General features: G+C 38.2%; 8 protein-coding genes across 8 annotated transcripts; 3 read left to right on the forward strand and 5 right to left on the reverse strand.

Moving 5' to 3' along the window:
- Positions 1 to 1,747: 1,747 nt before the first annotated feature.
- Positions 1,748 to 2,526, reverse strand: SPOG_05487 (uncharacterized protein). The gene has a single exon (XM_013166637.1). The coding sequence runs from the start codon at positions 2,349 to 2,351 to the stop codon at positions 1,932 to 1,934; it is 420 nt and encodes a 139-aa protein (XP_013022091.1). The 5' UTR covers positions 2,352 to 2,526; the 3' UTR covers positions 1,748 to 1,931.
- A 3,357-nt stretch (positions 2,527 to 5,883) lies between these two features.
- Positions 5,884 to 6,719, forward strand: SPOG_03588 (endoribonuclease L-PSP). Its single transcript, XM_013165851.1, has one exon. The coding sequence runs from the start codon at positions 6,076 to 6,078 to the stop codon at positions 6,481 to 6,483; it is 408 nt and encodes a 135-aa protein (XP_013021305.1). The 5' UTR covers positions 5,884 to 6,075; the 3' UTR covers positions 6,484 to 6,719.
- Positions 6,720 to 6,901: 182 nt separating this feature from the next.
- Positions 6,902 to 9,034, forward strand: SPOG_03589 (spermidine family transporter). Its single transcript, XM_013165852.1, has one exon. It carries the CDS (start codon positions 7,382 to 7,384, stop codon positions 8,735 to 8,737), a length of 1,356 nt encoding a protein of 451 aa, XP_013021306.1. The 5' UTR covers positions 6,902 to 7,381; the 3' UTR covers positions 8,738 to 9,034.
- A 77-nt stretch (positions 9,035 to 9,111) lies between these two features.
- SPOG_03590 (hsp16-like protein) lies at positions 9,112 to 9,860 on the reverse strand. The gene has a single exon (XM_013165853.1). It carries the CDS (start codon positions 9,676 to 9,678, stop codon positions 9,247 to 9,249), a length of 432 nt encoding a protein of 143 aa, XP_013021307.1. The 5' UTR covers positions 9,679 to 9,860; the 3' UTR covers positions 9,112 to 9,246.
- A 1,115-nt stretch (positions 9,861 to 10,975) lies between these two features.
- SPOG_03591 (NAD dependent epimerase/dehydratase) lies at positions 10,976 to 12,356 on the reverse strand. Its single transcript, XM_013165854.1, has one exon. It carries the CDS (start codon positions 12,183 to 12,185, stop codon positions 11,160 to 11,162), a length of 1,026 nt encoding a protein of 341 aa, XP_013021308.1. The 5' UTR covers positions 12,186 to 12,356; the 3' UTR covers positions 10,976 to 11,159.
- Positions 12,323 to 13,572, forward strand: SPOG_03592 (uncharacterized protein). Its single transcript, XM_013165855.1, has one exon. The coding sequence runs from the start codon at positions 12,570 to 12,572 to the stop codon at positions 12,975 to 12,977; it is 408 nt and encodes a 135-aa protein (XP_013021309.1). The 5' UTR covers positions 12,323 to 12,569; the 3' UTR covers positions 12,978 to 13,572.
- Positions 13,573 to 13,611: 39 nt separating this feature from the next.
- SPOG_03593 (uncharacterized protein) lies at positions 13,612 to 15,160 on the reverse strand. The gene has a single exon (XM_013165856.1). The coding sequence runs from the start codon at positions 15,054 to 15,056 to the stop codon at positions 14,238 to 14,240; it is 819 nt and encodes a 272-aa protein (XP_013021310.1). The 5' UTR covers positions 15,057 to 15,160; the 3' UTR covers positions 13,612 to 14,237.
- Positions 15,161 to 15,469: 309 nt separating this feature from the next.
- SPOG_03594 (uncharacterized protein) lies at positions 15,470 to 16,516 on the reverse strand. Its single transcript, XM_013165857.1, has one exon. The coding sequence runs from the start codon at positions 16,450 to 16,452 to the stop codon at positions 15,880 to 15,882; it is 573 nt and encodes a 190-aa protein (XP_013021311.1). The 5' UTR covers positions 16,453 to 16,516; the 3' UTR covers positions 15,470 to 15,879.
- Between the last annotated feature and the right edge of the window lie 341 nt (positions 16,517 to 16,857).

The raw sequence follows: 16,857 nt of genomic DNA on the forward strand, positions 1-16,857 counted from the left end.
TGTTATTCTTTACTTGGGTGTGTTTTGTTTTTTCTGTTGTCGTTTGTAGAATGAAAGAACCGACTAATTTCTACCCAAGTACAACGAGCGACAGCCCTACAAACCCAAACCGTTACCGGGGTTACTGGGGTTACTTGGGTTAAGGGTATTTGGGTTATCCGGGTTAACTTGGGGTTACGGTTATGTTGCTTGGGTTAAAATGTTATGGGTTATGGGTTAATTATTTTTTTGTTTTGGGTCTGTTTTGTATATTCTGTTGTCTTTTTTCTTTTTTCTTTCGTATAATGAAAGCAACCGAAGTCATAAGAGATTGACGACATCCCCAATACAAAACCATTATTTGAATTGTGAGCGTTTGAGTGTCGTATGTTAAGTCTTACTATTATACAACTGTAAGCAAAGTTGGCACCTGCCGTGGGCCATGTGCCAAGTACCTTGTGTTGAGTATGACTAGTAAACGTTTGCTTTTTTTGCAAACTCAATCCCTTGCAAGCCTTACGGTTGAAGTTTCTGTATTAGAATACTAATTACAGTGTTGTATCATACTGTTTTATAGTTTGTAATGTCCTATTTGTACTGTAAGAATATATCATACTGAACTGTTTTCATTCTACTGTCTACGTTCTCTGTTCGCGTCCTCCGAGTTGTCTCTGTCAATCAACTGAACTCAACCCAGCCGAGTCCAACCAGGTGAAACGAAACGAAAGAGACTGGACGCCTTGCTCTTTATGTGCAAAAGCTTTCGCAATAAAAAAAAATATTGTATCTAATTACAAATCAATGTATAAACAGGTACACGCTGGTGCAAGCGTCAGTGAATGCTTGAAACCACGTCTGCCGCAACAAATCAACAGTTATCCAAATTTATAGAAAATACTATTAAGAATAATAAAAAACATCGCTGTGGTCTTTATCACAGCTAATAATTGTGAAGCAGATCTCAGTGTCAGAAAATCACTATGCAACAATATATTACAAATGTGTACTAGCAAGTACCTTTGATTTTCTACGCTTTCATGATTTTCTTTGCGATTCTTTTCTATTTTCTATTTTCTATTTTCTAATTATTTATAAATATTTTGTTTTATTTTACCGTTTTCCATAGCTTTATATTGTTTACCTAGTTGTATTTTATTTTTTTTAATTATTTTCAATACTTTTTCAAAAAGGTTGTTTACTTATTATTGATAAAAAACTAGTCCCTTAAACGCTAGTAACGAGAGTTGTGGTAAAATCTACTAGCCATAATAAGGCATACGCGTTCGACAGCGGTTTGCAAATATAGCAAAGCGGCTAAAATAGTTTTACCAAAACAAACGTGCATCGTTATAATATACTAACATAATGTGCGACGGCGCACACGAAACTAAAATAGCAACTTTGTTCAACCACGGGCTTACAAGTATAGCGAAAAGCACAGTGGCTTGAAAGAGGTAATACAGAACTACTTTAGAATCCTATCAAATAAATGATGACGCCCAAGTGTTGCTCCTTCTTTACAATTACAATTACTGAACCATAACGTAAAGAATGGTATGGTCTTGTTATATTACAACCAATGTCTTGTCATATATAACACTATAGTAGAATTCATTACTCAAAGTCATTTCTGTTCAAACCACTGCTCCCTCGATCAACCAAATAAGTTGAAAGTTGAACAAGTCGACGAAAACTCGACGAAGTCGAATGAAAAAAACACCAATTTACTTGTATTCTTTTCCATTTTTATATATAACAAGAAATGTTTTCCTACAAGATTGAGCCAAGAAAAGCTGTCTAAAAACAACAAGAATAACATTTGAAAATAAAAAGAAAACATTTGAAACAAATTTTCATCAACTGGTTTGTGTTTCCTTTGTTTTAGCAGTTTCAACATTGTTTAGTTCTTACTACTTACTACTTAGGCTTAGGCTTAGGCTTAGACTCAGTACTTACTCAGACCAAGACTTCATTATGAGAATTTTGATTTCATCCAGCAATCCCGGGTTACAACGAAAACAAACGACATAGTCAGGCATAAAGTCACAGCCACTGCATTGACCATCCATCTCACTTGCTAAAAACGACCGAACGCACATTGATTTGTCTTCAACGAAGTTTTTCATCCTAACGTCAATATACGCTGATGTAGTCACTTCATGCTTTCTGTAAAACATAGCAGCAATCGAAAACTTGTCATCCCTTCCAGCACGACCTGTTTCCTGCGCAAAATCCATAGACGTAGACGGTGACCCATAGTGAATCACAAGACGCATTTCCGGGTAATCGATACCAAGCCCAAAAGCTTTCGTGGCCACCATACTATAATACGATTGTCGTTGCTTTCCAAGTCTGTAAACATATTGAAACATGTATTTCGTTCTTCCTCTGCCATGCCATATCGCCTGTATACGAAACCGCACAAGTATCGATCCTTCCTGCAGAGTTTATTTTTACTCGCAATTCCTCCACATTGTTCTTTGTCCGGCAAAATAGAATTGCTCGGCCATTTCCTTTAAAAACTCTGGCTCTTATCATCAAGTCGCGGAGATCGCTTAAAAAGTTTTCCTTGTCAAGCTGCTTTAATAGATAATGAATGTTTTTTCGAGCCGTTAGTGTTTTGATTACTTGAAAATGCGTACAAAACGTCTCACTAGCACGAACCTGTAGTTCACGGGGAAACGTAGCGCTAAGAAGAATAATTGGCGCCGCAATCCCAGATAACCTCGACGCTTTCCACAACACGTGCCTCCAACCGCCATCTGTCTTGTCAACAAACTATGTGCCTCATCAACAACGATTCGGGCCAGCCGTCCATTGGCAGCAAGATTCTCAAAAAAAAAAAAAAAAAAAAAACACTGTGCTTCGTTCGTCAATGCCGAGCCATAAGAAAGAATAAACATATCCGATAGATTCGATGAATTTGGCGGCGTCCGCTTATATAGTTTCCACTCATTAAAACAAACCAGAGTCCTTCTCTCGTTTGCTCTTCGTGCCATATCCTGCCGTAGAGAGATGAGAGATAAGGTACCAAAACGACGGTAATAAGTCCAGTTCGCTTTTCTTTTCAATAAACGAAGGCAATAAAAAAGACAGAGAATTCCCTGAACCTGTTGCAAGTACCGAGATCAAGTTGACACGTTTCAAATACGAAAAATAGACAGACTCAAGTTGCTCCATAGAACGAAACTTTGATGGCTTACCATAAAACTTTGACAAAGCATACACGCAAAGTTCAATCGTCGATTGAGAATTGAGATGGACACATAGATGGTGATTGTGATTGTGATTGTGATGGTGACGGTGACGGTGACGGTGCAGCTGCATACAAAGTTGGGTTGCTTTGCGTTTGTTGTTCTTCGGTCTCAGTCGTTGTCCTAATCCTTGGAACAACAGCAACCGTTGCTTGACTAAAATTTAAATTAAAATTCAGCTCTTGGCTTTGTTTTCCTTCCCAAAGATATTCTTTCTCAACGACATCGGTGTTTCCATAATTGTCGCCGTCCTGCGTCTGAGTTTGTGCTTGTATCTGCGCTTTCGCTTTCGCTTTCCATACCGCCAAACCTTGTTGCGTCGTTTTTATCTCGTCGATTTTTTTCAAATAATTGGTCAAGCTTGTTTTGTGGCTTGCTGGCTTCAATTATGAATCCACCGCTACTATTGTCTTTAATTTTTAACAGCTCTTGCCATCGAAAACTCGTCCGAAAAAAGTTTGTGAACAAATCCGCCGGCAAGTTATTCAAATTGTCAGAACTGCGACCATAAATTAGCAAAGCCGTACTCCGTGCATGACCAGCTTACATGTCAAAGAACGAATTTCTTACCCCATCTTCTTCGATATTTCTTTCCTTAAAGTAATGACAAATGTGACGATAATTCCTAAATCCCAAAGACTTTTAAATATTCTCATAAGTCACTCTTGGAAAAATCCGATAAGGCGCATCCGTTGTCAATAGTTGACCAGACCTCCTACAACAAACATTGCCTTGTCATATATGGAGGCCGCTTTGGCGTCGTGAGTTTCTACATAACTCAATAAAGACTCAAATGGTCGCACTAATGCATAGTATCGTATTGCAAGTATGGAAAGAGGCTCGGGCAGAAACCTAGCAATGGGCTTTTCAGCAAACTTTATGTTTCGTGTTTTGTCTTGTCTTGTCTTGTCATACCTGGTGTAAATCATCAGCCTTCCAATATAACGTACAGCTATCTAGCCTTAAACTTTGTATTTTTTTTTTTTAAATACCAGTAACCCATTTCTTGAGCTCGCACCGGTTGACCCGCAGAGATGTACACCAAATAGTACAAAAGCTCATTGAATTCCGATGCCTTTTGAGCATAATTCTTGATCGCAATACTTGACTACTTGACCATTGTACTTTATTGAAAGACCCGATCGGGTTGTCTTTGTTGGAATCCACAAATTCTTCTACTCCTTCCCACGTTGTTCCAGGTAGAAACCGAGATCGAAGCTCTTGATTTTCCAACACGGTTCGCAGCAAAACTATTTTTGACATCGAGCATTCCAGAGAACTTTTCAGAAAACTATAATTTAGATTGTTGTCGTTGATTTCGTCTTCAATGGAATGGGAATTCAGCAGCGAGTACGGCAACAACAACTCTTCTACCTTGACTCCAAAGCAAAGTTCTCGAAAAAAGCACTGCATCCTTTCGAATAAGCGATTTATACAGTTGAATCAAATCATCTAGACTGAATTGAACCAGACCATTTCCAGCTTCGCCAATGCACGGATAAATCGAATTGGGATCATGTCGAAACTCTGACGCGGCAACTAGACGACAACTGTAAATAAATTGAGCAAGATATGGACAAAACTCATAGGCATACCGTAATCCTCTATCCGAGCATCGTTAAATTCTTCTGCCACAGCCTGCCAATTCAGTCGTGCGTTCGTTTTGGAGTGTGGATTTTCTATCTCATTTACGTCTTCACTTTCACCTTCTGTGCAAGGTGTCCACATAGAATCAACAATCGCCGAAGAAACTTTCTGTTCGTCTTCTCCAGCAACCGGACCCTAGTTTTATTTTAGAAAAGCGATTTCTCTGATTGATTCCTTTTTTTAGTGTTTGCAGCGGTACACGCTGTTCGCATTCTTCCAAGCTCTTCTTTCCATGATAATGCTAATGTCGTATATGATGATGAAATGTGTCGAGATTTCATGCACATAACCGTTCCCGCTCTCCATGCAGGGTATACACTCGTATCCATTAAGCAATACAGGAAGTCCGCGAATATACTCATATACTTCTCTTCTTTAGGGGAACAATACTTTGCCGATACGTCTTGCGTAGTCGAAAAACTCTATTTATTCAGCTCTCTAGCCAAATCCAAATTCATTCCAATTTATGCCTTACTATTGCTGCAGAAAAAGAAAGTGTACAAGTATATTGTAATAGTAATTACACAATGATGCATGTACCCCATTAAAACATACAGCTCTCTACATATATGATATAAGCTTTTTGATTATACGATACTACCAGCAATAATATGCTATAAGCATTACTGCTATATACTAATATGCTCATAGATACGCGTAAAGACATAATTGTCATAACCGGTATACGATATTACTACTACTTTGATACGATAATCATATTGTATTATCAAATATGTTATTTAAAAAAAAAGTAAAAATTCATTTTTGCGATTGAAAACTTTAAAAATCTAGAACTAAGGTTATTAAGAAACTTACTAATCCTAGAAAAGTATATATACCTCTAGTTGAAAGATCAAATCTTCAGATGGGAAGATTTGACTGACCTAGCTAAATATATTGTTTATACAACTTGCTTGGTGAATCAGATCCCTGGAAGCTATTGTTATTCTTTTCTAGTAGTATAAAAGCATCCAATTCAAGTACAATTCTTGTTAAATTGTATATTTATTTCCATTGAATAATTATTCTCATAACAAATGAGACTTCGCCTGTGACAGTGGCATCAGTTAAAACATTAGTCATCATCTAGGTGACGTGGTACTTTGCTTCGTCTTACTAAAAGCCAACCTCAACCAAACACATTTTCCTGTTGCTTTTTTAAACTTTATTAGTTTGTTGATTCTCTTTCACTACAATGTCAAGCTTAACTTATTACAATGATGAGGGTGCCGGTCAAAAAAACAATGATCTTTATCACTACTCACAAGCCGTTGTCATTGGCGACATTGTAAAGTGTTCTGGTCAAGGTGGATGGGATCCCAGCGGCGAAATAGATGGTGATGACATCGAAGGACAAGTAGCTCTTGTTTTTCAAAATGTAGATAGAGTTCTTCAAACCGTTGGCATGAGAGGATGGGAGGATGTCTACTCGGTCCGTTCATACCACGTCGATATGGATTCCTCTTTCAACCTCTGTGTTGAAAACCTAAAGAAACGTATTCCCAACCATAAACCCCTCTGGACAGCGATTGGGGTCACAAAGCTTGCAATCCCCAAAATGAAAATTGAGATTGAAGTGGAAGCATATGCGAAATCCAATTAGGTATGTTATCCAAAGGATGAATTACTTTTTTGCTTCAACTTTCTTGCAAGTCCTAAGGTTCATTTAATAGGCGCCTGATGACTAGTTGATGTTATTTCATAACTGATAATAAATTAAGTTAATGTCATAACCGGTAAACGATATTACTAATATCTTGATACAATTATCATATAACAATAGGATTCATTAGTACAATGAAAACACAGAAGCTGTTAGACAAAGAATTAAAAAAAGACAAAGAGATTAGTTTAGATAAAGACTTTTGTTACTAATTATAAATAGGCAGAAACTATTAAGCCAAATCTTCAGATTGGAAAATTTGACTGACCTAGCTAAATATATTGTTTATACAACTTGCTTGGTGAATCAGATCCCTGGAAGCTATTACTATTCATTTCTAGTAGTACAAAAACATCCGATTCAAGTACAATTCTTGTTTTATTGTGTATTTATTTCCAGTGAATACTCACACTCATAACAAATGAGACTTTGCCTGTGACGTGACATCTATGATATTATAACAATACAATATCTCGGCTTTGACATTTAGTAGTTTCAAAGTTTATATATTTAGAGTACAACAGTATTCTTCTCCAATTTACCCAGGGCAAGCTAAGTCAAAGTAAAAGTAAGCTATAGAGTTGAAGTGGAGGTTAGTGGGTAGAAAAGAAAAAAAGTTCCCATTATTATCAATTGAGGACTAATAAATAATAAACATAATGACATGAGCCCAATTTGTATTGTCGAAAATGGAGGGACATCAAGAACAATTCCCTGAAGGCTTAACGATTCTCGAAAAAGAGAGAAGTAGAAAAATGGGAGAGGAGTTACAATATCCAAATCATACCCTGATGTTATTTTTTTGGTTGACATTGACAAGAATGACCCTCAACGACCCATGAACTGGTCTACTGTGAAAAAAATCGTCCACACAGCTTTGTACGGACTGACAACGTTTGCTGCACAGTTCAACAGTACGACAATGTCACCTACTGCTGAACATCTGACAAACGTATATCACATCGGTGAAGAAGTGGCGACACTAGCTACGTCGCTCTATGTCTTGGGAATTGCTTTTGGCCCTATGATTTTTGCACCTTTCTCAGAAATGAATGGCAGAAAAATGGGTGTCTTTTTGCCTTTTTTCATCTCCATAATCCTCACGACAGGCACTGCTAGTGCTGATAGTGTGGCCGCCATTATGTGCACTCGTTTCTTTTCCGGTTTGTTTTCTGGCGCTCCCATTGTTTCTTCGGGTGGTGTACTGGCTGACCTTTGGAACCCATCCCAAAGAGGCACTGCTTTAGTTTTTTATGCCTTTTTTGTTGTTAGTGGTGCTGACTTTGGTCCCATCATTAGTAGCTTGCTTTCAGAAGGTTCGGATACGGCCTGGAGATGGCCATTATGGTTTATAGTGATCGTACAGTCTGCGATTTTACTTGTTAGTATAATCATGATTGATGAAACTTACGTCCCCGTAATTGAAGCTCGTCAAGCACGAAATTTACGGTTAACCACAGGAAATTGGGGTCTCCATGCTGCTCATGAACGATACAAATTAGACGCAAAGGAGTTTGTTACCTATCACCTTTTGCGACCTTTTGCAATGCTGGCAACTCCGGTCGCCTTTTTCATCGCCTTGTTTGCTAGTTATGTATACGGCATTCTGTATTTAGTTTTAACTACCATTCCGTATACATATTATCAGTCAAGAAACTGGCAGGGAACCGTTGGTACACTTCCCTTGATTGCAATGTTTTTGGGCTTAGTAACAGGAGGTGTGTTGAATATTTTTTGGAATAAAAGATACGCGAAATATTTGACAAAAAACGGTGGGAAACCTCTTCCTGAAGAAAGATTACCTTTGATGATGATGGCAGGCTGGCTTATGCCGGCCGGAATATTTGTTTTTGCTTGGACTTCATATGCCAAAATTCATTGGATAGTATCATTTATTGGTATATTCTTGATCGGTGTAGGATTTGAAACGATTTTCCAGGGCTGTCTTAATTATCTTGTTGATACGTTTACAAAATTTGCTGCATCGGCTATCGCTGCGAATACATTTACTAGATCAATTTTTGGAGCTACGTTTCCTTTATTTTCGCGTATTATGTTTAAAAAGTTGGGGGTTCACTGGGGAGGGACTTTGGTAGGATTTATTGCTCTTGGAATGATCCCAATTCCTTTCGTGTTTTATCGGTTTGGTGAAACATTACGGCGAAAAAACCCATATGTGAAGCTTGTGTCTTGACTCACTCACTCATTTTATATTTCTTTTGTCGCCAATCTATATACTCTATATCTAATTTACTTTACTTTACTTTACTTTACTGAAAGGAGGAGACGGGAAACTAGTCGTCTAGCTTAGCCATACAGATAGGGTTATTAACAGCTATATTAAAATAATGGGACGAATAGAGAGATATATTTAGTCGCAACCTACCCCAAATGAATTGAACTGCTATGCTACACAGTAAGCAAACTGAAAATGAGCAGTTTATAACCACCATCAATAAATCTATCTACATTGAAGAAAAAGCATGCAACGACTAAACGACTTAGATTGTAGACTTGTAAGCTTACATTATTTTTATCACACTGCTACTTGATATAAACAATATTGAACTGGGTACCTTTTAAAGTTGATAAATTTTTATTAAAAATGTCAAAAACTAGATTAAAAATCATTATATTATGCCATTATAAGTTCTCATCACAATCATATCGTAACATAAACTCATTACACCGCTAGCCCTTAGCTTAATTAATGGCGATTTGTTTCTTGGAGCGGGATTGCTCAATCTTGGGCAAAATAATACTCAAAATGCCATTAGAAAATTGGGCCTCAATACGATCGGAATCGATCCTGCTGGGGATGGAGATAGTACGAGAGAAGGATCCAAAGCGACGCTCAGACCATCTATGGTTTCCTTTCTCATCTTCACTTTTACGTTCATTCACGGATTTACCAGAAATGGTAAGTTTTCCTTCGTCGTAATGAACTTGAACGTCTTCCTTTTTGACACCAGGAAGTTCTACATCAACAGCAACGGTATCTTTGCCTTCGTGAACATCAATGGCAGGTGACAAATCAACAGCACGATCCTGGCGTTGAACACGAGGGGAATAACTCAAAAAGTCGGAAAGACCGTCTTGAAATGGGTATAAATCGAAGAAAGGTTGAAGAGACATTGTAAATAGCGCTTGTTGATTTCAAATAACAATCAAAGAATCCTGATTTATTTTTTCTTTTTTGTCAATGTTGTAGAATCGACCCTACTTCACTCCTATTTATACCTGAACTACCGAGAATAACAAACTTTCTATAAGCGACCTAGTACTTTCCAGATTGTGATGACTTGCCACCACTTGGTCCTTCTAATCCTTCTAGAGATTTCGACATAGTTCCTTCCGTTTCTTCGTTGCTCGTTTTAGTTCTTTTTATTAGTTCTAACTATTATTATAGTTTCGCTTTTATTTTCATGAATAATCTGCGTTTTTCTGGCTTGTAGTTCGACTTGTTTACCTTGTTAAAGTCGCCGTTCTAGATATCTCTAGAAACCCATCTATGACGTCAAAAATCCCTCTCTTGTGCGATGAGAAGGAACGAACGTTCTCGCATATTCCCACTTTATTTGTATGTGTTACCTTCTTTTCCATTCGTCAGTTACAAACAGTGTGGTAAGCAAGGCAGTTGTTTTTTGGTTTTTTCAATCATATTGCAATCTGATTCTCAAATTATGGGTTCTTTTTGTCTTGTCTTGTATTTTATTTAAGAATTAAAATTATTAAAATGTATTCAGCAATCTTGAATCTTCCAGTCTGAAAATTCCAACTGTAAATATGCCGAAGTACTGGGCATATAGAATGTCTGTCTAAAACCAAACTTAGATTTTTGGAAAAAGAGGAGAACTGATGTTAATAAGACCGAAAAAAATCCGTGATTTCACCGAACTACAACTCTGACGGAAAAGCGAAAAAACGAAAAAACGAAAAAAAAACAATCCTTCTTTGAACAGGAACCCCTTTATATTTTCTTTGCAGTAAGTAATGACAAGCTGTATTGAGTTAAAAAGAATTAAGCTACGGAGAAAACGCATTGTATATTACCCAGCATCCTCCATTGAGTTCCACAAAGGACCAAGATTGAGCAAAAGGACGCTAAATGTGAATTTTAAGAGATACCAACGTATGGAAAAAACTCCATAGATGCTTTCGGACGAACTTGCATGATTCTACAGCCACACCTAGGTGAAAACACGAGCTCCCTCCCGTCCATTCCAATGAACATTCATAGCTTTCATAAAAAATAGTTTAAAAACAAAATAAAAAAACAAAAAACAACACAACCCATTATAAACAATTCCATCGACTTTTTCGTAAATTACTTTGTTTACCTGTCATTCTTAACAAAGCTAATCCTATAGTCTCCTCATCTTTTTGAAAGAGGTGAACTCTTAGTAATTTTCAACAAATGTTACTACTTACCCTACCAACTAGTTTACTTGTGTCGCAAGTGATGAACTTTTTTTATTTTATTTTTTTTTATTTCATTTCATTTTTTTTTTGGGGGGCATAAAAACGATAATTTATAAACAACATATCATTATTTTTTTCCTTCTTTTTTTCTTAAAAAGACGAAAACCCGGAATCCGGAATCAAAACATTTAATTTCATGAAGCAACAACCTTGCCATAACCTTCAAACGGACCCGTCTCCTGCATAATCAAAGGAATTTCATCCTCGGCCAGCGAAGCCAATGTCTTCTTCTCCTTGGGCTCCCACCCCAACTTTCGTAGTCGATTTGCCCTGCTTCGCGAGTTCGACCCGACCACAGGTTCCGACCACTTCCCAAAAAGATCCCCGTAGTTACTGACAGGAATAGTTCGGGGAGTAGAACTCTCAATCTTACCTGCCTCGTAAAGTACACGTCCAATTTCCGCCGTACAATCATTCCACGACAACTCGTTACCGTTTTCACAGAACCAATATGGGTTCGGGAGGACCTCCTCAGCAGGAGTCCGCTCCAACCAATCCAGGAGTGTCAGATACCCTCGTGCCAGGTCCTTAACATGAATCTGACTCCAGACTGACCGGCCTTCTCCGATCTGGCCTGCGTAGCGGTGCTTCAATGAGTACCGGACTAAGGTCGGGAGCTGGATAGACGATCTGCCAGCAGGACCGACGCCGTAAATGAGCGGGGGCATCATAATTGCAATTTTAGCGTGCTCGCCGAGGATCTCTCGTCGACGCACAATTGGTAGGTCTATGGTGCGATGCGGCGCGGAGTCAGGGAGTGCGTCGATACCTTCAGGTTTGTCATCTTCAAAAACCATATCGCTCTTGAACGCTCCAGCGCTATTGTCGCTTAGGATGCTTGTACCGCTTGTGTTGATGTAAATCGTTTGCAGGTTGTTTTTAGCACGCTCCTCCAGCCCATCGAGGACAGCTTCTGCGGATGGTAAGTGGTCGGCCGTTGCCGTATGGAAAACAATATCGCTGACAGAGACTTGCTTCTGAATGACGGATCTATCGTCCAGAGATCCGATTACAGTTTTTATACCCTGGGCGTGGAATTCGGCAGCCGTGGATTCCCGGCGAGTCAAGGTTGTTACATGGTAATTTCTTTCCAAGAGGAATTCCAATATCTGGCCGCCAATATAGCCTGGACCAAGGAGGAAAACAGATTTCTCAGACATTATGATAGTTGTTGGATCGGGGTGTGCAGGTACTAGGGTACTAGGGTAATAAGGGAATATCTTGGAATTACATCCTAGTGATTCTGTGCAATATATAAAGAGCTAATACCGATACTATACTTTTAAACCTTAGTAATCAACTGTACATGCACCAAATTGTGTCAGTAGTGGTATAAGCACATTGACTAGCTAACTTGTAAGCTACTTTTGACACAGGGCTGCTACGTAATTTTCTACACCGAGTAACTAAAGTAATCCACCACCGAGCGTGCACGGATGTATTGTACTATACAAATCTCATAATATCATGGAATAAGTAAGTAGGCAAGCAAGCACGCACAAACAAACCCCGGGCGGACATTCATACAAGTCTCCAAAGCCAAGATGCATACTGCCATATTAACTTATTTTTCTCTCCTAGTTAGTGGACTTGCCACTTTGTTAGGAGAACGACATCTATTTCAACCCATCCCAAGAGATAATTCCACGCATGTAGATGCAGTAAATATGCTTACATGTTTGTCCGCGTCCGGCTTTCCAGGCAACACAGTTATAGCCACTGACGATGCACAATCACTAACACTTGTAAGCAATATGACCGAAATTGATACTGATACCCTCGATCCCGTAATGGCGAGGTGCTTTAATTCGTTTGCTTACGGGCTGTCTTTTTCACACTATAAGTATGTCAATTTCCCAGATGATGATAATTTGCGTCCTGTTACCTCCTTGGAGGACGCGTTAGCTAATCCAGATTCGCTACCTGAGTTCCTTCGTCTGAAGCGCATATGAACTGCATCAATCTGGAATAGTAAACGAGGAGATTACATAAGTTTATGTGAAAAGACAAGGGGTGCAGTAGTAACGAGCAGTTTGTGACGCCCTCAGATGTATGTCAAGATGACTTGAAGAATCCGTTTTATGCTTTACCAAGCTAATAAGCCGACATACAATAAGTAGTTAATCATTCATGTTTGGCCCCACCACCATTGTGAGAAACATAATGAACATACTGAGTATGTTTCGACTGGTCTGGCTGAATAAGATTGACACTTGGTCGTTTCATTTAGTTCACCAGATCCCTGGACATATTACTATCCTTGTCCATAGTACTTAAGCGTCCAATTCCAATAGACATTATATTATACGTATGGAGACTATTTGTTTGGTTATTCGGTATGAATAAGCTTAGACGAGCTCTGTGCTGTTTACGGCCATACCTAAGCGAAAACACCAGTTCCCGTCCATTCCAATGAACATTCTTGGCATTCATATGATACTAAAGAGGTAGTACTACTCATATTACAACAAATCACTTACTGTAAGTTTACTTATAATCAGTCAGTCTTCTATATCTTTGAATAACCAATTCGGCTTCCATTTGACAGATACTAGTAAAAAAAAAAAACAAAAAATTCATTGTATACTACACTCTGTAAACTTGAATATAGAAATGGAAACGTCCTACAATGTTGCAAACTCGAGAAACAACATTTAATATGATTTCATAACAATTGTAACGTTCACCAGCATTTTCCACAATTGAATTGTTTGAGTTTTCATTAGTTTCATAAAACAAATTAAAAAATCAAAAATCAAACGAACATAAAACAAACGAACATGATCGCTATCCCAAGTTGGAACAGCGTTCATCGACGTTCACTCAACTCAACCCAACGCAGAACCTGAATCTGAAGTTAGACGCAGCGTTCAAATTAGGTAACAAGCGCATTAAAATTAAGTCAAACCAGCGGTCATGATTATGACCGCTTCATATAATTTAAGCGTTAATCCCGAGAAACACACCTCTAGGATAACTCTCATCTTCGATAGAATTGGTAAAGAGACAGAGAGAGGATCCATATTCTTTTTTCAAGCCATACAGGATATTTATGCAATCTTGAAAAGTCTAATATGGCGAATAGGCATTACCTGAAATAAATATGCTTAGGAAAGATAAAGTTATTTTCTTCAACAGCAAGAAGTTAAAAAGCTTTGAATAAGCTTTATAATAAGAAGAGATGAAAAATTCGGTTCTACTCGTAATACTTATCAATGATGACAAAGCCTGCGTGTACCTGCCCGTTGATTTGGTGCACTACTTTGGTTTCCTACGTCTCGAAGGGATTCATTGCTGTCTGACAATTCGTATAAAACATCCTGGTGAGTAACAAAACCAGCAGAGTCTGCAATTTTTCTTTTAAGAGACTTTTGAGGCTCATTCTCGTCATACTTAAACCCATATCCCTCTGTATACGTTTTCAATTGCTGTGGATTCAAATTGTCAACGTCGGAGATAGTTTTTAACTCAGGTAGCTCAGTAGGAGGTTCCTGTCCATTAACAAATGGAATCGGTTTTGTATCTTTCGCAACGAATCTGTTGATAATATTTTCAGATCTCTGCGCTGAGGATCTTGTCTTGTTAACTTTGGAATCAATTTCGCGGCACTGTAAATAGACATCACCCTTATTAGCTAGAAAAATACTGTTCAAAGATTCAAGTTTTCCTTCTAGCCTTATTTGTCCTTCTCGGAGGCTATTTTGTCCTCGAATCATCTCTTCTCTAAGGCTACTTTGTCCTCGAATCATCTCTTCTTTGAGGCTAGTTTGTCCATCTTCTAGATTAGTAAACTTTTGGTCAAGAGTTTGAAACATCGCACGAATTTCAGACATGTTGTCCAGCGGTCGAGTTCCTCCTCGAAATTTGGATACAAGCGCTTCACTTAGACTTGACAGTTGATTTGCAAACGAGGCAAACTGGTCTCCAGGAACCGCCTGTGAGAATTCAGCTATGAAACGGCTTAAGGAAGCATAAGAATCATCAGATGGTGGAGGAATCCCAAATGGGTTCGTAAATAAACCTTGACTCATTCTTGAGAAGGGGCAGCGAAAATGAAGTGTGTAAGGACTATAGATCACATGAAAAAGGTGTTGGTAGTTGCTTTGTTTGTTTTTTTAGTTGGGACACTTGCTTGGGAGGTCCCTCTGTTGTCAAAACAACGGTGCGAAAAGACAAGTGGAATTAGGGATGTCTTGTACTTCGGTAAATGGTTAACGACTGTTAACGCATTGATGGTCGTCGGACAGTATGCTAGTGTCGGTATTACGAAAGATATTGTTTTAATATTATATTGTCTGTCACAGATGAAGTCTCACTTGTTATGAGAATACGTATTCAGTGGAAACAAATATACAAATGCAGGATAGTTTACGTTAATTGGACTAAGTTGTACTACGAGTATAGTCGCTAGTAATATCCAGGCATCTGGTTAACTAAACTGAAAGCAGGAAGACGATCTTATTTAGCCAAACCAGTCGAATCTTCCAATCTAAAGAATTCGACTGCAGATTCATAGTTTATATATTTTTTTTAAGCTAACGTAATCTATCTCTTTGTAAGAAGGAATTTCTTAATCGAAAGACTTCCGTTCCGAAAGACTGTCCGATTTGTTAAAATCATGGTTTCTTTGTTTTGTTTACCGTTCGTAATAAGTTCATCCTTTAATCTTATGATATTTGCCGATATTCGACAATATGCTCTTAAAATATTGTAAAATAATATATAAACGAGACACCTATCGTGACATGACACTTGGCAGGTGACATGGATATGGATATGACACCTCCCGCAATAAACGGACACCGTGAAAAGATGGAGATGCTATATTGAGCCACGAAGAAGACTAGTGATCACTTAGTCTTTTACTATGTTGGAAAACATCTCTCCATCTTCCAATTTAATATTGTTGCGATCATTACGGAAGCGCCACAATTCTAAGTCACGGGCACTGTCTTTACTTGCTTTATTCTTGATAAAGTTTCCACTTCTTATTAACCCTAATTTCGTGGTATAATCCAGCCAGCAGTCGCAGATTAGACAAACATCATCAAAAATAGCGGTAAGGGGCCCCTCGCTTTGACTTGTTTCTTCGTCCTCGCAGTCTTCTATATTAGTTGGCTCTAATATAGGGAACCCACGTATTCTAAGATTGTGTTTAGCAGAATTTTCCAATTCGTGTATGATATCTTTGTTGATGCCTGCTTCAGTAGGCCAAACGCTAACATGGCTGTTTAATCCTTGAATTTGATATTTCCAACAGTTTGCCTGGTCACCTAACATGTCAATCACCGTACTAATAATAGCCCAAGTAACGGCTTGTATATCTATGTGAGCATCAACTGCATCTCGTGATTTTTGGTTTGGCAAGATATATAAGGTATGATCCCTCCTGTAATTCGAAATGATATTATAATCTTCAATATCCATAATGAGAACTGGTCAGCAAAGGATGGGTGAAATTCACTGATGAATCGTTGTCCATCGCATGCAGTTATATATAGATATATATATATATATATATATATATATGTATCTATATCTATATCTATACATGGATGACTCACTAACCGTTATGACGTAAAGGCTATTTGAAACTCGGTAGCTCGGTTTTCAAAAGCATATCGAATTCAAATTCGCCTGTCTGATGTTCGCAACTTATAGCCCGTCAAATTTTATATTCCTGAAGCAGGTCGAGTTCATCTAGAAAAAGGACTGTTAAAAGAATTGGCTCAGTTACTCGATGAGAACGGTTGGTCCACAAGTTTTGGATCACTTGCTTTTAAGAAGAGAGCCCATAATATGCCATAACGGTTTAGTTTAGTCTTCTTTTAA

The sequence above is a fragment of the Schizosaccharomyces cryophilus genome, assembly GCF_000004155.1.
Source record: "Schizosaccharomyces cryophilus OY26 unplaced genomic scaffold supercont4.1, whole genome shotgun sequence".
Classification (NCBI taxonomy): Eukaryota; Fungi; Ascomycota; class Schizosaccharomycetes; order Schizosaccharomycetales; family Schizosaccharomycetaceae; genus Schizosaccharomyces; species Schizosaccharomyces cryophilus.

Bases quoted from the DNA above. Each gene is read 5' to 3' on its own strand.
- SPOG_05487 (XM_013166637.1), bottom strand. From the start codon at position 2,351: ATGTTTCAATATGTTTACAGACTTGGAAAGCAACGACAATCGTATTAT.
- SPOG_03588 (XM_013165851.1), top strand. From the start codon at position 6,076: ATGTCAAGCTTAACTTATTACAATGATGAGGGTGCCGGTCAAAAAAAC.
- SPOG_03589 (XM_013165852.1), top strand. From the start codon at position 7,382: ATGAACTGGTCTACTGTGAAAAAAATCGTCCACACAGCTTTGTACGGA.
- SPOG_03590 (XM_013165853.1), bottom strand. From the start codon at position 9,678: ATGTCTCTTCAACCTTTCTTCGATTTATACCCATTTCAAGACGGTCTT.
- SPOG_03591 (XM_013165854.1), bottom strand. From the start codon at position 12,185: ATGTCTGAGAAATCTGTTTTCCTCCTTGGTCCAGGCTATATTGGCGGC.
- SPOG_03592 (XM_013165855.1), top strand. From the start codon at position 12,570: ATGCATACTGCCATATTAACTTATTTTTCTCTCCTAGTTAGTGGACTT.
- SPOG_03593 (XM_013165856.1), bottom strand. From the start codon at position 15,056: ATGAGTCAAGGTTTATTTACGAACCCATTTGGGATTCCTCCACCATCT.
- SPOG_03594 (XM_013165857.1), bottom strand. From the start codon at position 16,452: ATGGATATTGAAGATTATAATATCATTTCGAATTACAGGAGGGATCAT.